The following is a 19,569-nucleotide window of genomic DNA, read 5'->3' as shown; positions in this document are numbered from 1 at the left end:
AATGTGTTGACTAATCGATTCCATGCACAGAGAAATTCTGGACATTCTAATTGTATTATTGTTTTTCGAAGCAAAAACACATTTCTTTAAATGTCTATTTTTGATTCATTACAAAATTAATAAGTATGCTTTCATCGAGGATGACAGAAATCAATAAATATTTACTATTAGGAGGCTCAAGGAAAAGCATTTGTATATGTTTTTGGAAAGTAATATGTCTAAATGATTGATGAATCATTTTTTTTATCTATTCAATAATCGATTAGTTGTTGATTAATAGTGGTGGCATTAGTTATTTTGAGCTATTACTTATGAGTATGTGTAGGGAACCGATTGAAGATGTAATAAATTGTCGTTGAAATTTTTTTTTGAAAAAGGATGAAGATTCATGATTCTTTCTATTTAAATATTCTTTTACAAATGACTATATATTAACTCAATGGAACTTTTATAATTGACTATATATTAACTCAATGGAACTTTTACAAATGACTTTATATTAACTCAATGGAAGCCATTGAGCTCTTTTCAATTTGGTTTGGCACGCACCCTAAAAAAGATAATTTACTGCCAAACCGAAAAAAAAAAAAAAAATATATATATATATATATATATATATATATATATATATATATATATATATATATATATATATATATATATATATATATATATATATATATATATATATATATATATATATATATATATATATAGCCTTTGTTTTGCTTAAATAAGTGAAACTTTCCCTTTTTTTAAATTAACAGACTCACAAATTACATCAAGGCTGAAGTTCATATTTCAGACGTCTAGACGAGGCGATGAGGCTCCTACTTGCAAGCAACCGGACAAAATACTTCGCTCGGTTTGGTGGCGGACAATAGCGACATCCCTATGTATCCTACTTTCCTCTGTTGGTGTTTAAAGGGTTTTTATGCTCTTTTGGGGGTTCCTATCAGTGCTCGCTGTAATTGTCTGTGAATTGTTGGCCCTCTTAAGCCTTTTAAGTCATTTGATGTGATTAAAGACTATACAAATAAATGTTGAGCATGCCCAGATCCTCAGCACTTTCCATTCTATTCAGCGTGGATGAAATACAAAGGCGGATACTTGCAGTATAAGGCACAATGTGATGTCACATTGTGACCAATTTCAAAATGTAACATTTGAAGACAATTTAACTTGTAAATCAATCATTATTTAGCAAAAAACAACAAAAACACTACACTGAGATCCCAGATCAGACCACATTTCAATTTCATCTTGTTCTTGAAACATTTCCAACTATTTGAAAAGTGTGCCTCTTTAATTTTTAGACTAATTTACTAGTTTTTTCACTAGCCCAGTAACCTCAAAAAATATTTTTGCCACTATTTGCAGAACCAAAAAAAAAACCATTGGTATCATTACAAGCTTTTTGCCCCACTGCCAGCGTGCAGGCCCTGATTTGGTTGCAGCCAAGAAGTAAATGTTACATGCTCAGTTAGCAAGTGAAACCAAGCAAGTAGATGTGTCAGCAGCTTCAGTAGACGCTCACTATGCTCTGATCCCACATGTCCGGGTGTGCTACATACTTTCCAGCCAAGTCAGCTGAACAGTAGCCATGTTGCTGAGCAGTTGTAAGTGGGAGGAATATACAACAATGTAGAAGAAGACAATTGGAGACATTAATATTTTTTTTTTTACTTTTGTTGAGTTAAAGCATGTATTTATACAAGACTGCCCTGATCGTCAATAATCTTCTTTTCATTACAAAAACTAAAACGGAAAAAAAGGTGTTTAAAAACATGTATACTTAATATTTATCATAAACCGTTGATGCCGGAAGCCGTTCTCTCAAGGTGTTCTTATCATGAGGGTTCAATGTATATTCACAATTTTAGAAAACATCAGAAGAAAAAGAAACTGTAAATAGTAGTTTTTTCTTCCTAGTATAAGCTGGGGTAGGACCCAGGATCTTATTCATTCATTTTAACACCACTTATCCTTCTCAGGGTTGCCAGGTGCTTGAGCCTAGCCCAGCTGACTTTGGGCAAAAGACGGGCAACACCCTAGATTGCTCAGACAGACAAGCACTTGTACTCACAATCACACCACCATATGGGATTAAGAGGCTAAAAAAGTACTATCTGCACCGAATTTCTAGGTGCACCAAGCGTCCAAATCATTTATTGACTATCAATTAATAGCTAGATATAGTAAATGATAATGATAGCGGTCCGGCAGATTGAGTAATTAGCCAGTCGGCCTTACAGCTCTGGGGTCCCTGGTTCGAATCCAGATCGGTCCACCTGTGTGGAGTTTGCATGTTCACCCCAGGCCTGTGTGGGTTTTCTCTGGTTACTCTGGTTTCCTTCCATGTTCCAAAAACATGCAAGGTAGGCTATTTGGATATGTACTCTTAATTGCCCCTAGGTATGAGTATGAGAGCGAATGGTTGGTTTCTTTGTGCCCTGCAATCGGCTGGCCAGCGGTTCAGGGTGCCCCCCGCCACCTGGCCTGAAGTCAGCTGTCATAGGCTCAAGCAACCCCCCGACCCCCTTAGTGAGGATAAAGCGCCTAAAAAAATGAATCAATCATAATAATAACAATAATAATAATAATATTTTTTGAATTAGTCCGTTCATCATATCCTTCATCCTGTGCACAGAAAGCAAATTTCTAATACATACCCAAAACATGCCAAAACTTCTTCACTGTTTGTTATGGGTAGAAGAAGTATGTCGACTATAGTGGGGACACAATAGCCATCCTTCTAAGTGTGTGTAACAGTAGACTTGTAAAGTTGCGGCTTGCAAATAAAGAGCCAAAGTGGGCTCATGTTTCAACAACAAGGGCCGCCATTATGCAACAGGAGCTGCGGTTTGATGAAGGCCACAAAATATCAGAGAGCAATGAGACCACCGACACAGTAATTCCAAAGCATCGTAATGTATACATAGAGATGAATTAAGAAGCATTAAAAGATGCCTGTTCAAACTACCACGCATTTATTCTGTATGAATGGTTACTTTGGTGCAATGGCTAAATGAGGAAATATAATTTAATTATATCATATGACAGAAATTTGTCATTTACTGCCATTGATGGTAATAGACACCCAATCCATCTTGATTTCAATTTAAAATGGAATGGAGATGTATGGACATCCAAGGCAAAGCTCATACCCTCAGTAAATGGATTGGGCATCTATGGCAATCAAAAGCTTTCATCACAGTGCTTATAAATCGGGTTTCACAGAAAGTCAACGGGGAAAATTTGTAAAAAAAAAAACAATCTAAAAATATTCTTCAGTCTGGCCACTAGTATGTCAAGGCATCAATGATTATATGATGTAACAAGAACATTTTGAAACAGTAGATTGTATTGAAAACATTCCTTCAAGGGTGGCCCGCAACCCTTATTCTACGTGAAATTGCTTTTTTTTCCCCTTAAAAACACGATTTGGTATTGTGTCAATAGTTTGCAAGCAGCCAATGACTGTGGGAGCTTTTCCGGCCTCCCCATTGCTAAAGGTTGTGACCTCACTTTTTAGTTTTCCCGGGGCTGTTGGGTTAATGAAGTAACAACAAACTAGGCCTGCGGCTAATTTGGAGTGGCACTTCCTGCACCCCCGCTCCCTCCTTCGTCTCCACCAAGACGTATTTCATTTTCTCTTATCTCTGCCTCAGTCATGTGGCTTTCCGCATGGACGCCCATGTCTCCCCCACTTGCAAGACTAATGGAAACTTCGTTAATGTCATTAATCTGCCGACCAGGACATGGACCCAACATGTTTAACCTTCCTGGTTAGGTAGGGCGCCGCAAATGCAAGTGTCCACACACTGTAAACCTCATTGGCTGCCATCTATGGTGATAGATGTTTAATCCATTGGAACTGTGAGGGGATGGCAGATTAGACGTCTCTCATCACGTATGGGTTAAGAAAAAGAAAGACACTTGGTAGGGACTAAAGAAAATGGAAGCAAAATGAGAAAAAACATAGGCTAAAAAGGAAATTAGGAAAAGTTCAAAAGGATTACTCGGCTCTCAAGGCCAATGGTAGCCAGTGTGTTATGTTTCTAGAGTGTATTCCACAATAATGTGTGACTTTCTGGGTTGTTTTAGCTTGAGGAGAAAGTTAAACGTGAATTAACTGCTTGATTTAAAAGCAATCTAATCCATCATTTGACTGACATTCGCTCAAGATTTGCGAGCAAAATTTTGAGGAAACGATCAATAGCAACGTTTTGAGGTTGTGGGCGATCTCTCTAAAGATATCACCTGATCTCCATTTATTTTCACCCTAACATTTTGAAGCAAATATTGCAAAAAGTTAAACATTGACCCCACTTGGGACATTTCTAGTAGTTCTAGTATTTCCCTCCAATGATAGGGTCATTTCCAAGGCACAAGTATTTTCAGAAAAGCACTTGACTTCAGTTTTGGTCAGTTTGTGTATTTTCAATGTGTACTTCATGCAAAAGTAAAGTGGGAAATGGTTGACTGATTGGATGCTGTCAGCTGTTACACACCATTTTGACCTCAAATTTCCCGAAATTATATAATGGCCCACCAAAGTTCAAGCATACAGTATTTTAGCGACCTGTTTAGTTGAACTGCCTTTCTTTTTTTGTTCGACTTGAGATGTTCCACTGTATCTCTGTTCTTTCTTTTCCAATCAGCCTCACTCCAGTGAGCTAGCCCTTTCTACATGACAGCACGCTCACTTCCACCATGCACATTCAAAGAATGGCAACGTCAAAAGCCTTCTTAATGACTAATCAGGTGGCTGTGATTCATTCCTCATTCAGAGGCCCCTTATTCACACATTCCTACCGCTCCATGAATGGACACTCTTAGCCCTGCGTGGCGTATACTTTCATTCATAAAGAAGAAAACAGGAGAGGGGGGAAGCAAGGTCGGGCAAAAAAAATAAAAAGAGAAACCTCTCTGGAAGGATGGGTAACCCAGGGGACATCATTTTCTTTTGTGTGGCACTCAGCTTATGGGGCCAAATGCCAGCAGGCTTACCCGCACACTGTCTGTCTGTGTGTGTCCCTCTTTCCTTTGCACACAGTAATTAGGAGGATCTTAATTGAGAGGGGGTTTATTAGTGTCTGAGGAAGGCTTTAAACGTCACTTTAATTAAGGGGGATTCGACAGACAGCTTGTGTGGCGATGTCACCCATTTTATAAAATCCTTGTTTGGGCACAACAAGGAAAATAGAAGGCAGCAGGGAGGCCAAGGGGGCTTTCCAGGGGAGGTTGTCTAGACCTGCAGTCAGACACAGAAAAGTTAGTCTGACCCCGGCCCGAGCATCCAGATGACGGCATTATCTGCCAGCAAATTGTGCGTGTGCATGGTGTGTGCAAAGGGAAGCCAATCGCTTCCATTCAAAAGATAACCCGGCTCCAAAAATTCCAAAAGGGGGGGATTAATTTATTCCCGGCATATCCTATGGCCACTCATGCAGGATATAAAATCAGAGATTATTTCCTGCTTGGTTAACCCGCATCCGGCCGCTCGCTCGCACAAAGCCACTCTAATGTTACCATTAGTTATGCTCCTCTGGTGGCCAAAAGATTGATCCCAGACACTTGGAATCCAATAAATGTGGATACGAATGGTCCGGGGAGATAACGCGTTTGCCGCCAATAGCCTCGACGGGCGATCTGCGTTGAAACGTGATTGAAAAAAAGATGGACGATTTTGCTGTCGTGTAATATTATTCATTTGGACATTACAGTTTTTCTCTTCTGGTCGTTTTTCTTTAGTAACATTATTCACACTTACTGTATGTATGATGGGCCAATTGAAACGTTCCACTACAATGAAGACTTTAGAGGTTGACTTAGGGGCAAGGCAAATTGTTAGGAAAAAAATATATATATATATTGTTTTTATCTGTACTGAACACCAGAAAAGTTATACAATATTTGAATCTTTTATCGACATATGTTATGTTAAATAAATTCTAAAATAAAAAACAAACATTACTTAATAAACTGAAATGATTTGAAAACACTTTTCACAGTAAATCTAACATAACATCTATGAAAGCAATAAATTAAATTGACGCAGTTTATACTTCGCTTATGCTTTGAAATACAAATTTAATTAATTACTGCGTGACCTTGCTCATAACTCAAAACACTGTAAATCTTTTTCAAAAGCGGATTTAAAGTAGCATTTCAAAGTAAGATAAGTAAGTTTGTCTTGTATTGAACTTCATCAGAAAAAAATATGAAATATAGATTTAAATAGAATTGTCCACAATGTTTTCAAGTTGTAGATTAACTAAGAATGGGCATTTCTTTCTGTTGTGGACTTTTGGGTCATTTAATTAGAGCATAACACAGATTTAATTTTAAACTATAGAAAATCTTTACATAAAATATCTTGCTATCAGCCAAAAAGTATTAAAAAGGCTTATTAATTTAACTAAAATAAATCAATAAAGTTATTTTTCAATCATAGATAAATAATCCTTTCCCTGAAATATAACCACTGGATTCACCTGTGTTGCAATTCGTTCAATACTTTTTTTTGCCTTTTTATAATTTGGGGGTTTGAATGAACCCTGAGCCACCTGATGGTACAGTGCTTCTTTCACCTGACTTCAGTGTTGTTGTTGTTGTTGTTGTTGCACTACGAGCGCCTGAGGATTGCCCTCAGATAGCGCTAGAGCTGCCACTGGAACGCGGATTATTTCATCCGGGGGGTAGTCGGAGGTGGGGGGCAGTCAAATGTCTCCGGCTGGATGAAAAACGTAGGGTGCCACGGTCCTTGTTGGCAGCTCTGAGTGGTATTTGTTGGAATTCGCAGGCCGCGGCGAGCGGCCTCTCAGGAGACACCACGTGAAGGTTTCCAACTTTGTCTCCCTGACTTCAGTGTAGGCAGCAGGGATCGATTCACATTTGGGTGGCGATCAGATTTTCCGATCTTGCTGATCGATAGATCAATTTTGGACAATCAAATTAGTATAAATCTTCTGCAATTATTTATTTAAGAAGAGGAAACACAGGAAACATTCCCTACACATCTCTAACCTTGATCATAAAACAGAAAGTCGGCACTCATTTACTTTCCCGGGCCACAAAAAAACAATGTGGCGGGCCATATCTGGCCCGCGGGCCGCCACTTTGACACCTGTTGTCTAGGGTGTAGTCTGTTGGAATAGGCTCCAGCACCCTGCTACCCTGACAAGATCAAGTTGTGGTGGAATTAATCCATTTGAATGTTTCACTGCCTTTAACAGCGAGAGATGTCCATTTCATTTTAACTGGCAATGTCTACTGACTACTACCCCTTTCTTTTCAAGTGGGTTGGATGTCTATCCGTGTCAATGGCAGTGAATAATAACTGTGTGAGCTAAAATAAGAAATGAACCATTCGAGGCCCCTTAAGCCACATAGCACACAAGTGAAAGAGCACCTCTCAATGACCACAAAACAACATGTACTCACTCATAAAACCCAGTGTTGTCACAGACATCATGGGGCTATAAACGTCGTCTTCCACAATAACCGCAGCTGCCGGGAGCTTGCGTCGGGGATCTGATAATGGGCCCGAGGGGAAACGACAACGTACTCAGGGAGCAAGGATTGTCTGTGAGACAGATAAGAAGTCACAGGGATGGGTTATCAGCTGGTTTATGGGGTGTCGCTATGTGTTGAAAACGCTCACCTGTTCGGCCAGGACAAAAATTAATCATCGCCTCACACTTTTTACCCTTTACTCATGCTACTCTACGTCATTTGACGGTGCATCTTTTCAAATTGTGGAAATATTCGTTGCCCCAAAAATGTATTGGGCCGTTACCTAATCATTGATTACTTTTGCAATTGGTCCACCAAGCAGCTCATACACAACTCGTTATTTTCTGTAAAATTGGTTCTGTCTCACTTTAACTGTAAATGCAAATTGGAAATAAAATATACTGAAAAAGTTAGACTATGTAATATAGTAAATGTATCTTTTTTTTGTTTAAAAGAAAAAAAGATGGTTTATGAAAATAGAAAGAGGCTTATTTTGATGAATTACAAGAAGAATCAGTCTGTTTCATTCCAAAAGAATGAATGCATTACTGTTAAGAGGCTCAAAGAAAGAACATTTGGTTAATTTTTAGATAAACAATATAAACTGTACTTATTTAAAATGACTTGATAATTAGTCAATTTTATTCATTTGAAGATATTATAATTGTCGACTGGTTGTGGCAGTCCAAACACTTGCAAACTGCTTGACAAATTGTCTTTGTTTATTTGTGAGCATTAAGAATAAGTTCAAATTAAACTTCCACCACCCAGCTTGTCTAGCTTTTCATCAGCCCAGAAATGAAAAAAAAAGCATACCCAAAGAGCGTGCATGCCCTCTACTGACTCACTTAGAACCTACAGGCAACAATAAGTTGGCAACTAATCAACTCTGAACAAAAAAAAATTGGTGCCGAGGATAAATGCATATACAAAACTACAAAATGCGTATACAAAACTACAATAAAGTTAGCTCATTTGATTCGGATTCATCCAAGAATACTAGTTACTGTGTTCACCAAGAAGAACAACAAAGTGAGTGAGATCTGGAGCCCTCCCTCCATGCAGTCTAAAAACAATATTGGTGACATTTGGGGAAAATAATTAGAATACTTTGATTTCAGTTGTAATTCCCTCTGAGAGTTTACTTTACTGAATACAATATGAATTGGAGACAGCCCATTTCCTTTTGGGAAAATTGTCCTTTTCCTTTGTAAAATAAAGCAAAAAAAGCACACAAAAAGTTTTAATTCCATTCTGCTATTTGCCAAAAAGCCCGAGTTGATAGTGAGTGGCACCACACATGCACGGATGGCACACTTCATCCTCTTCCTCTCAGTTTCATTGCTATGGCAGCCAGGGTTTTAGTTGTTTTTTCCAAGAAATTCAACCATTTCTTAAATCTTTCTTATTTTTCCATCCGACCAAGCAGTGAACTGAGTGATTTGAGTGCATAAGAAAATATATACACAAGTCACTAATTAGCCTATTCAGTTGTTTTGATCTAAACATTTTCTGAATACTGCTTCGACCAAGCGACAAATGGCATGCGGCTAATTATTCGGGTCTTTTTTGGGCTAAACTGCAGTGGTATATATCGGTGTTGGATGCTTAGTATGTAGGAAAGTTGTCGTATGTAACAATGAAATGGAAACCAAAACAACAATGTATTGTTGGCCCACCCAATGTCAAATGCCACCAATAAAAAATCAGGTTTTAATTTCAAATGATAAATTATTAAGTTTAGCTGAGTTAGGTTTAGATATATTAAGTGCATATATGAAAATTACAGCGCAAACTCCACCACCAACCCAGCAAACAAGCATACTACAGGTTGAAGGTTGTGTAAAAATTCCCTCTACCATTTAACTCCTGACCAAAAGGCAAAATGGGAACAAATAAATCTGCAATTAAACAGCCCTAGCATTAAAAAATGTATCCAAGGATACTACATAACAAGTTTTAAGACAAACAGTATAATAATGACAGTAAAAAAAGGATTTACCACAATTAAATACCACAAGAAGAACAACTAAAACTACTAATTGATTGGCGCCATTGGCCTGGAAAAATCAGTAACTCCTGAAAAAAAATGAAATTTAGCTCAATAACAATTTCATACAATGCAGTGCAATTTAAAATCGAGTGAATTCAAGACCTATGATGTCAAAATTCATTCCTTTCTTCAATTCTGTTTAAAACACTTCCTAAAGCTTGGTAAATATATAATGTTTAGATTTTAAAACCCCTGCAGAAAACCAGTTTTTGTCAAATTACATTTTGATTTTACTGTTTGTGACACCTTACTTCTAAACAACATAGGCGATGAAACAGACATTCCAATGAAACAGAAAATTGCATGTCCTCTCTGTTTATTACTTAAGACACTAAATAAAATATTACATAAAGGAATTCATTCAAACGATTTGAAGACTACCATCACTGTCTGGTATCTAGTCAATTACTTACTTATTCCCAAAGCCATGCTTCTTATCATTTTCAAAATGTTCAGTAGAGATGTAAATCAACATTTTCTTGACAATACAATACAATACTGATTCTTTGGACAGCGATAGAATAGTTCCCTGTATTACATGGGCAGTCAGTTTTATACATTAATGATTGCCACTGTAGGCAATAGACATCAATGAATGGTCACTGGTAGCCTCTACTAGTTCAAATTGTCTATCTCTTAATGTCAATAGCATTGAAACATGATCATTACCACATTTACAGCCACTCGGAAGTCCAGCAGCATCGCAGAACAGATGGAATGTGTTTGACTTTGTGTTGCCCACCAGTATGCAACAAAAAGCTTGTGTACAATCTTGTGTGAGTGTTTTACCCTGAAATGACTGGAAGCAGCTCCTTGACTAAGATAAATGGCAGTGAACGAGAACAACACAAAAGGTGATCTGCCTCGTGGCGTTTACAAAAAGGAGGCTCTGAAAACCCTTCCTGTGTACACACTAAAAATACTCATTCTTTTTCAAACCTTTTTCTATCAATTAGGAAAACTCTGGAAGTGTAAATTTATGTAAAATATCAGAAAAAAATCACATCAAACAACTAACCACACGGATTGTTTTAGATACAATAGCACACTTTGTAAATTTCAATTTTCCAGCAGCTTTTTCAATCAGATAACCAGTGCATCTTTATGAATAATTCATATTTTTGTTATCATCTTCCAACAGCTTGTCCAACCCACACGGGGGAAAGAAAATGCCAACAAAAATCCATTTGAAATTGCTGTTTAAGTTGACTTTTAGGTGCAATAACATTTCTTTTTCCCAACCCGAGAAATGATGAAAACAAACGACGCCTGCTTTTTTCGACAAGAGACGGAGGCCGCAAAATCTGACAGCCTTTCGCACAACAGATGTTTTTACAGAGGGGTGTCTCCTCTCCGCTGAGCAGTCTCACACATGAGAGACCCCCAAAAGCTGTAGATAAACGTCCAGAAAATCAACATGTAAATTTGTAACTGCCACATCTTAGACTGACAGCGCAATAAAAAAAAAAGTAAATAAATAAAAATAAACAGCACAGCGAGAAACATGCTTATATTATAGACTTTACATTTCAAGAACTGAATGTGAATTTCAATACTGAGGACATTGTTATGTGTTATTGTGAAAAGATAAGACTTATTGATCCACATTGTGGGTAAAGGCTGCACTATTGACAGGAAGACAGAAGATGGCGGAGAGGCAATATTTCATACATTTGCTCTGTTCACTCCATCAATGTGAAAGGGCTTGTTTTTTTTTCTGGAGTGTATATAATAACACATGTGCTCTTTATTTCCCACAGATCAATGGTAATGCACGGAGGGGGGAAAGGGGGGGGTCGTGAAAGATGGATGCCACGTGCAGGTTAACCTATCGACTGATGCGAGACAAGGGGGGCCGAGTTTGCTGACACGGAGATAACAGAGTTGTATAAGGAGTTGGAACACTTATTGTGCGCGTTAGCGAAACACGGAATAAACTCGTTGACCAAATTATTTTGACTGTGAGGGAATGGCATATCAGTCAGAAATGATTGGCAGTTAATTAGGGAAACAAAATAATCATTCAAAATTGGTAGGCTGAGTGTTGTTAGCAAATTGTTTGAAAATATATATTTTATATAATTTTATAACATACATAACATTACAAATAAATAATTTCTGAAGTGTGAGACTAAAAAAAATCATAGGTACCGGTGTAAAGCGAGAGTAATAATTAAATAGTATTTTTGATAATAAACTAATAATGATTTTTTGGGGGGGGAGGGTTAAACAATCTGCTTATAGATAAATCACATTAAGTACTGATTTTTTCTAACTGTGGCCTTTACATTTTATTTGTAAATTTGTAATGGAATGAAACAGTTGCTAAGAACAATTAACTACAAATACCATCTAACTATGAAATAGTATCATTGTAATTTTTAAAATGAAAAACCTGATGTTAATACATATTTGATTACTTACAAAAACTATCTTTTTTCTGTCATTGAAGATTACTAAAATCAGAAAATATTTACTGTGAAGAGGATCAAAGAATACCATTTGGACCATTTTGAAATAAACAATGTCTCTAAAAATATTTGTAAATTTTCAAAATTGATTCTAGATTGAATTATTTCACTACTCGGGGCAGCTCTCATCAAAAATCTACAATAAATTTGCAATATTACATTAAAAAATGCGACAACAATAAATATTTAATGTCACGGGCAAAAACATAAAAATCGCAAGATGTCATTGAATTACAAGAATAAATCCGAATCTTTGTTATTTTACACTATTGGAAGAGTAATTATTATATAGTTATTACAGGAAAATGCCATTTTTAACTATAAAAGGAAAATGATAACTTATTGAGGAGGCATTCATGTTAAAACTAAAGACAATAAAGGGATATGAATGTATTTTGAGAATAATATGGCTTTTTTTCCTTAGAATAATATCACTTATCTCCTCTTAGTACATATTTGACAAAATGCTGAATGCACATTTCAAACCTGAATTATGTGTGTGTTGAATAAGGGGGGTGGGGGGGTCAAGTGGCAATGAGCCGGCTGGAGACCACCCCCTGAAAGGGGGACAGGAGGCAGACGGGAAGACAGGCTAGACCCACTTAGGTGGGCCGGATCTGGATTGGGTCAAGCACTCAGTGGATGCACAATATGCCAGCTCAGCTCCTGTCCCTTCAAGTGAAACAAAAATGACTTCCAACTTTGAACTTACATGTGTCATTAACAGATTGTCACATCGACACAATACGATTTAAACTGGTTAGGGGAATATGATTTTCATTAAAGACAGGCTATGATTATGAAAAGAAGCTGGCATTATGAAAGTTTGGATTAATTAAAGCGTTGTGTGGTTGAATTCACAATCTAAATGTCCTTTTATAATGCACACAGGCAGCTAGACTAAGTGAAATTTACTTTTTGACAAATTAACCCTGCAAAAAATGTGCTGATAAGATCTCTGTTGCACGATCATTTCAGCAGAAACTATGGAATAATTTGAAGTCATTATAATAAGGATACAACACTATACACGTCAGCTTGGAAATACAATAAAATCCAAATATGAAGTCACTGTAGCTGAACTGCAAATTGTGCATTAATAGAATAATACAGCTCGGCAGACAGCTCTGAGCGTTATTGTCTAAAGTTAGCTAAAGGGTAATTAATTTGGCTCTTTCAGTGTTTTGTTGATGAGAATTGTAATTTATCTTTTTCTCCTTTAGCTCAGACATCCGTGCGGTCGACCCCCAGTTGTCATTGTCTGAATGGAAATGAAAATCTGCGTCACCCATACAATATACAGATTCAGGGTATTGGCTCAACATGGTTGAACGTCACGCTTGATTTTAAGGTGCACAACACTGTAAATGGGCCATTATTACACGGTAAGATTTAAAGTGGCACATCATGTAAATATGTATATTTATGTATATTGCAATAACACAATAATGTCAATGGCACACTGGGTTAGACCTGTGTAAAACATATTGTGAATGGGTGATTTTTAAAAACATTCCAAAATAAAAACAAACTAAATATACCAAAGAAAATGAATACAACTGATTATTTTTAAAAGCAGGTAATTATATTTCTCAGCAGTTTACATGCTGAATAACTTATACAGCCTCAATATAAATTGTTAAATAGATGTATCCAATATAATATATAGAATTCTAATTACAGTATTCATCTTTGAAATGTTTAATTTCGTATATAAGCGCACATGGCAGTGAGCATATAAATTACTAGAAAGATTTAAGTTTAACATATTATATCTTCTTTGCACTGTGTTTTTACTTCTCGTTAGATGGGACAATTATTTTCTTCCCTTTCCTCATTATGTCTCTGGAAAGTTGAAGTGTGGTCGAATAAATACACAAATAACAGATTTATTAGACTCGGCCATAGCATGAACACCATCATTTGCTGTAAATAAAACCAATCAGACTCCACCTAAATGTTAAATGGTCATGTTCAGCTGTCTGAAAAGGGTTTAATGTAGTTGAAGATGTGCAGTTGTTATAAACAATTCTTTGCTGCCATCTTGTGTCTAACTGTTGGGAACTCATTGCCACTCAAAGGCAAAGCTTAGTGATAGTACATTCATTTTCTGTTCCGGTTATCCTCACAAGTGTTGCGTGGTGCTGGGGGCTATGCAATCCAACTTTGGACAGAAAACAGTAAATTGAGTTTTAAATATTATCTATTAAAAGAAACAAGAGCAGCCCAGCAGATGAGTGTGTTCAAATTCAGGTCTGTCCATCTGTGTGGAGTTTGCGTGGGTTTCCTCCGGGTACTCCGGTTTCCTCCCATATTCCAAAAACATGCATGGTAGGCTGATTGGACACTCTAAATTGCCACGCATACCTGTAAGCGTGAATGGTTGTTTGTTTCTTCTGCCCTGCGATTGGCTGGCCACCAATTGTGTGTCCCCTGCCTCTCGTCCGAAGACAGCTGGGATAGGCTCCAGCACCCCCCGCGACCCTACTGAGGATAAAGTGGTTCAGAAAAGGAGATGAGATGAGATAATTGCTGCGATGCATTCCTACTTTATTTATGGTTTGAAAACATTATTCCCTCTTTCGCACCAAATCGGTTCTTCGAGCTGTTTATAATGTGAGGAAATGACGTCCTAATGTTGTGATTGGCTAATAAGCTTGCACACATTCGGATCATATTTGACTCCATCATCCACAACTGAATCCCACAGGAATTATCAGGAATCATTCTGAGGCAACGTAAGAGCGCTTCATGTCCTAACACATTTGGACACAGTAAGTCAACTAAAAGCGGCGTCCTTTTGGATAAACAATAAGCCGAGGCATGTTTGTTAGCCTCTTAGCTATTAGCAATTTACCTCGGAAGTGACACTCTTCTACTTACGTCATTTTAACAACAACAAAAATGCAATTCTCCGTCAAAATTAAAAAGTTACATGGATATTGACGTCGTCGAGTGGCGCAAAAGTCCACCAATTCCTTATTTTCAGTGCAAATCTGGTGTTGAATAGCAAAAGAGGTTAGCATTGGCGTAGCATTGCTCACCACTATTTGACAATTGATGCTGAAAGCCAATATTCGAAACGACCTTTTGAATACTCTCACTAATCATATTGTTGTATTGTTCCGCGTTTATCTATAAAATTTCAAAATATCATAATTTGAGACGTGAACGACTATCTCAGCCAAAATTAAATGTATATCCAAATATATATTTGTGTGTCGTAACACGTTTTGCAAGGAGTTCACGTAAGAGCGCCCTATAATTAGTCCACTGTAGCACGCTAACCGGTATAGTTTTCCTCCTTTCTCTTGTGGACAGTTTACAAACCACCATGGACCTCCAAAAAATCATCCACGGTGCGTTGCAGGACTTCCTACTGACTTACATCCCTGATGCAGATCTCAGGTGAGTGCTCCTCTTCAATTTATAGCCTTGTTTTTTTTAACTCTTTGGTAGCATTAACAGCAATAGACGTCAAATCCACTTGGACTGTGCAGGCTGATAGCAAATATTTTCTGACAGCCACTCCCAGTCTGATTAGATTGGACGTACATGGCTGTTGATAGCTTTGAAAAAACAGTGTACTATTTTTTTTTTCTAATACAGCATTCTGGATGACGTCCTGCTTTCATACATCACCGGAGTTCTAGAAGATCTCGGCTCCCAGCAGAGTGTGGAGGAGAACTTTGATGTGGAGGTCTTCGCTGAGATGCTCGAGGCCTACATACCGGGTTTTGCCGAAATTGACAGGTCAAAACAACAGAAAATGTCCAAAAAAACGCAATAACTTGAATTTGATCTTTTTTGCTTTTATGTTGCAGTGTCAAAGTCTGTGAAATGATGTTCAGTCTGGCATCCACACTCGCTAAAGCCCGGACTTCAGGTCTTTCTTCTACTCTTTGGATTGTCAATTTACATGGCGCTGACTTATATTCATTATGTCAATGTGTTTCTTTCAAGCGGATGGAGAAAACAGCATGGTTGGAACACGGGACTGCTCGTCTAAAATCACAGCACAACGATTGAGTGAACCCCAGTCATGCCGGGATATGCAGTGCTTACAAGCACAGGCGGAGGGCGCCACCGCTAAAGTAATTCAGTAGTAAAATAAAGAGAATTGTTGTTTTAAATTTGAAGTGAATCATTTTGAATTGTTCGTTCTCAGTTAGCAGCATCGGAACTGGAAACTCAAGAGCAGCACCTTCTGGAAATGTTCCCAAAATGCAGCCTGTCCGAAGCCCGAAGTGCTCTATGTATCGCCAAAGGAGATATGGAAGAAGCCGTACGCCTCATCATTGAGGGCGATGTCCAACTCAGTACTACACCACTGAACGTCAGTTCACCCTTTGGTCATTTTAATGTTGTCGTGTAGAAGAAAGAGGTAAAAACACCTTTTTGTGTCCTCAGGTAAATCAGGGGAAAAATATCTCCTCAGTGGGGGATAAGAAACTGAAAGAAAGCATCCTTGAAAAGTAAGTGACCACTCACTTATTTGGTAGTAATTATGAGGGCTGCCATTATTCAAACAATTGATCGTCAAATTGAGTTTGAGTTTAAATTATTTAATAAGGAACAGCACATAAGGAAAATATTTATATTGATGTATACCTAACAAACATATATGTAAATATGTAAGGTTGTAACTGAGGGCTAATTTCTATTTTTAAATATGAATTGTAATTCCTTGTAAATTAGTTTTTTTTCTTTATCCTTATGAATGTAAAAACAAGTAAGGATAATAAAACTTAATATTCTTTAATTTTTATTTTAAAAAAATCTGAATTTTCTCTTAGTGATTTTTAAAGGAAAAACATGAACTATTTGTGTTCTTTAGTTTTTTGATTAAGCAGACTGATTCTCCATTTGGTGAATCAAATTGATATTCACAAACATCGGCTTTTTATTTTGAGATACAATGATAGTGAGTTTATATTTATAGTTTAACTTTCTGTTTAGAAAAACAGTAAATACCACATGAACAGCTCATTATTTTTAAAAAGTCGGTGATGGATGGCCTATCAAAATAACTTTATAACAGTGACGACTGCCTACTAAAAAAGTTATATTAATAACATGGATGATACCCAATCTATTTTTAATTGGAAGGGACAAGCAGTGAATAATCCCTGCCAACCCACCAAATCCAAAAGGATTGAATGTCTCGCCCTGAATTGGCAGTAAACATTGTTCTAAATGTTGACTTTTTTCCCCAGATACATGCTGGTCGACGACGAAGAAGACAAGAAAACGCATCGGCCCGTTGCCCCCAAAGAGGTAAAAAATCCTCCAGAAATTGTCTTGCAAACACGAAAACAATTTTCATGGAATTTCTATTTCCATTTGGGCCAGGCTCCAAAGAAACTGGTTCGCTACCATGGCAACCAGGTGGTGAGCACCAAAGGTGAACGCTATCAGATGGTCAAGAAGAATGAGACGGATGACATGAAGAAGACGTATGTCAACCTCAAGCCGGCTCGCAAATACCGATTTCATTGACACGTTTGTATATTATTTATTATCCCTTGGTTTATTCTCATTGATGTTTTGTGAGTTTTACATTGGTTCTGGTTTTTAACATATTTTATGTTTTAATTTTGGCTGTAATTTTGTTTGAATTGCACATTTTGTACGCTATCATCTTTAGAGACGTCAAAATGATGGACTTCATGATCCAATTGCGCCATTTTTAAATCTTTTGCTTTGGTGGCATATCATTCTGAATTATAGGTCATTTGCAGGCTATTACTGTATGACAATTAATGTCAAGTTCTCGTGGGGCTTTATATATTTTCTTATGTCAACTGTTTTTACCATATACAAAAAACTCTTTATATCTCATTTTATTTTTTGCTATGCCCCCAGATCAAAACATGTATGATCGTTTGCACTGTGGTTTCTTCTCCAAACGCGACGTACTGTGCAGATATTATTGTATAGTATTTTAAAACTAGTGTATCTGAGTAAACCGTATTTTAGATTTGTGGGTATATTTAAGATTATATGACAGTTTTTCTATAGTTGCCACATCAATTGCATAAAAGAGCAAGAACAACGTCTATATAAGCTAAACATTTTCTTTATATCATTTCAAATTAAACAGGAAAGAGAAAACTGACAAGTGCAGGCCCTAATTGTGATTTTATCTCAAAAACTAAAATTTTGGGATTTGAATCATGGATTTAGACATAAAGGTTTTTTTATGGGGCAATATGCTTGATTGAGATATATAGTAACATTCAACAATTTAAACTTGTACAGCAGTGCCTTGAGATAAGAGTTGTGTTCTATTTGTGACCATGTTTGTGACTCAAAACTAGGGTTGGCAAGCCATCCAAAAATTACTTTACTTAAATTACTTTTTTAAAATACCTTTTTTGTATTTGATGTAGATATCCTAAAACAAAACAATGGACTGATTAGCTGTCGTCGTGCATATTTTTGTTCTATTTGACCACCAAAATATTTTTTTTCACAATCCGCAATCATGAATTGGTCAGCACTACTGAAAATACTCACAAAACCTTTCTTTCTATGATAATCAATGGTGCCATTTTCCATTCCAGCCTTCTCAAAATCCTCTTTAGTCAGGTCACTCATGTCTGAAAGCCCCTCTGTACTCATCACACCCTTGCAGAGTAAGTATCATGACATCTTAAGTTTTGTGAATATAGTGTGAAGTATTTTTGTTTGATTTATACCATTAGGTAAGGCCAACATTGGTCAATTGTTTGTTTCTACTGGATACTCTTTTATTCATAAGTGAATGATTATACAGTAACAGCATTGCCTGTGACTGATATGATTATTGTTACTGTAACGCGTGCCGTGGCTGTTGACTGAACTTGTAACCCTCTTGCTTTAACCAACGCACAATTTATATTAAAGGCTAATTTTGTAAAAAAAAAAAAAAATGTTGATTTTATTCCATTTCTTCCATGTTGCAAAACCCTCCCAGTCTAAATGGATTGGACATCCAAGGCCATCAATTTCACCAAAACGTCTTTAATCCATAATCAACAATGTAACTGCGAACATGTTTAATTATAGAAACAAAACAAAAACAATGAGTTCAACACAGCAAATATCACAATGATCAACTTGTGTAGAAGTAAAATTGGGAAAAGCAGTTTGGTTCTTTATCCATTTCATTTTTTTTCATCTGAGAAGACAAAATGGAAGGACATGCTTCATACTGCATTTCAGTGAAACTACTTGGCAGCATGAAAACAGGAAATGTATACAAGCAAAAAATGAGTATGATTAATTTGAATTGAGCTTTAGTGAAGTCATTTGACATTTTCAAGATGAAGACAAGTTTTACAGTAGTGTCTGTGTCAACAGGCCAAACGTTTCCTTGAACTGTCCCTCCAACAACATAAAATATACATGTTGTATTAGTAAGAAACCTACGGCTCAGGAGCCACATGTGGCTTTCTTGATGGTTGCATATAGCTCTCAACAGTGTAACAATGTTCTCAAAGCACTTTTAGTACTTTAAGAATGGTGAAATGACACATTTAT

The 19,569-nt window shown here is 36.9% G+C and overlaps 1 protein-coding gene across 3 annotated transcripts; it reads left to right on the top strand.

Moving 5' to 3' along the window:
* The first annotated feature begins 14,651 nt into the window (after positions 1–14,651).
* cuedc2 (CUE domain containing 2) lies at positions 14,652–18,947 on the top strand. Of its 3 annotated transcripts, none has more exons than XM_077730379.1 (9): positions 14,652–14,819; positions 15,367–15,453; positions 15,655–15,798; positions 15,870–15,931; positions 16,009–16,139; positions 16,214–16,381; positions 16,456–16,520; positions 17,262–17,322; positions 17,398–18,947. In XM_077730379.1, the coding sequence occupies exons 2-9, from the start codon at positions 15,380–15,382 to the stop codon at positions 17,542–17,544; spliced, it is 852 nt and encodes a 283-aa protein (XP_077586505.1). In that variant the 5' UTR covers positions 14,652–14,819; positions 15,367–15,379; the 3' UTR covers positions 17,545–18,947. The 3 variants fall into 3 exon arrangements, with proteins under 3 accessions (XP_077586505.1, XP_077586507.1, XP_077586508.1); XM_077730381.1 differs by having other exon boundaries at positions 14,656–14,783; XM_077730382.1 differs by lacking the exon at positions 14,652–14,819 and adding an exon at positions 14,907–15,063.
* Positions 18,948–19,569: the final 622 nt, after the last annotated feature.

The sequence above is a fragment of the Stigmatopora nigra genome, chromosome 12, assembly GCF_051989575.1.
Source record: "Stigmatopora nigra isolate UIUO_SnigA chromosome 12, RoL_Snig_1.1, whole genome shotgun sequence".
Lineage (NCBI taxonomy): Eukaryota > Metazoa > Chordata > Actinopteri > Syngnathiformes > Syngnathidae > Stigmatopora > Stigmatopora nigra.
The sequence above is the reverse complement of the archived record's forward strand: the minus strand, read 5'-3'. Positions and strand labels throughout refer to the sequence as shown.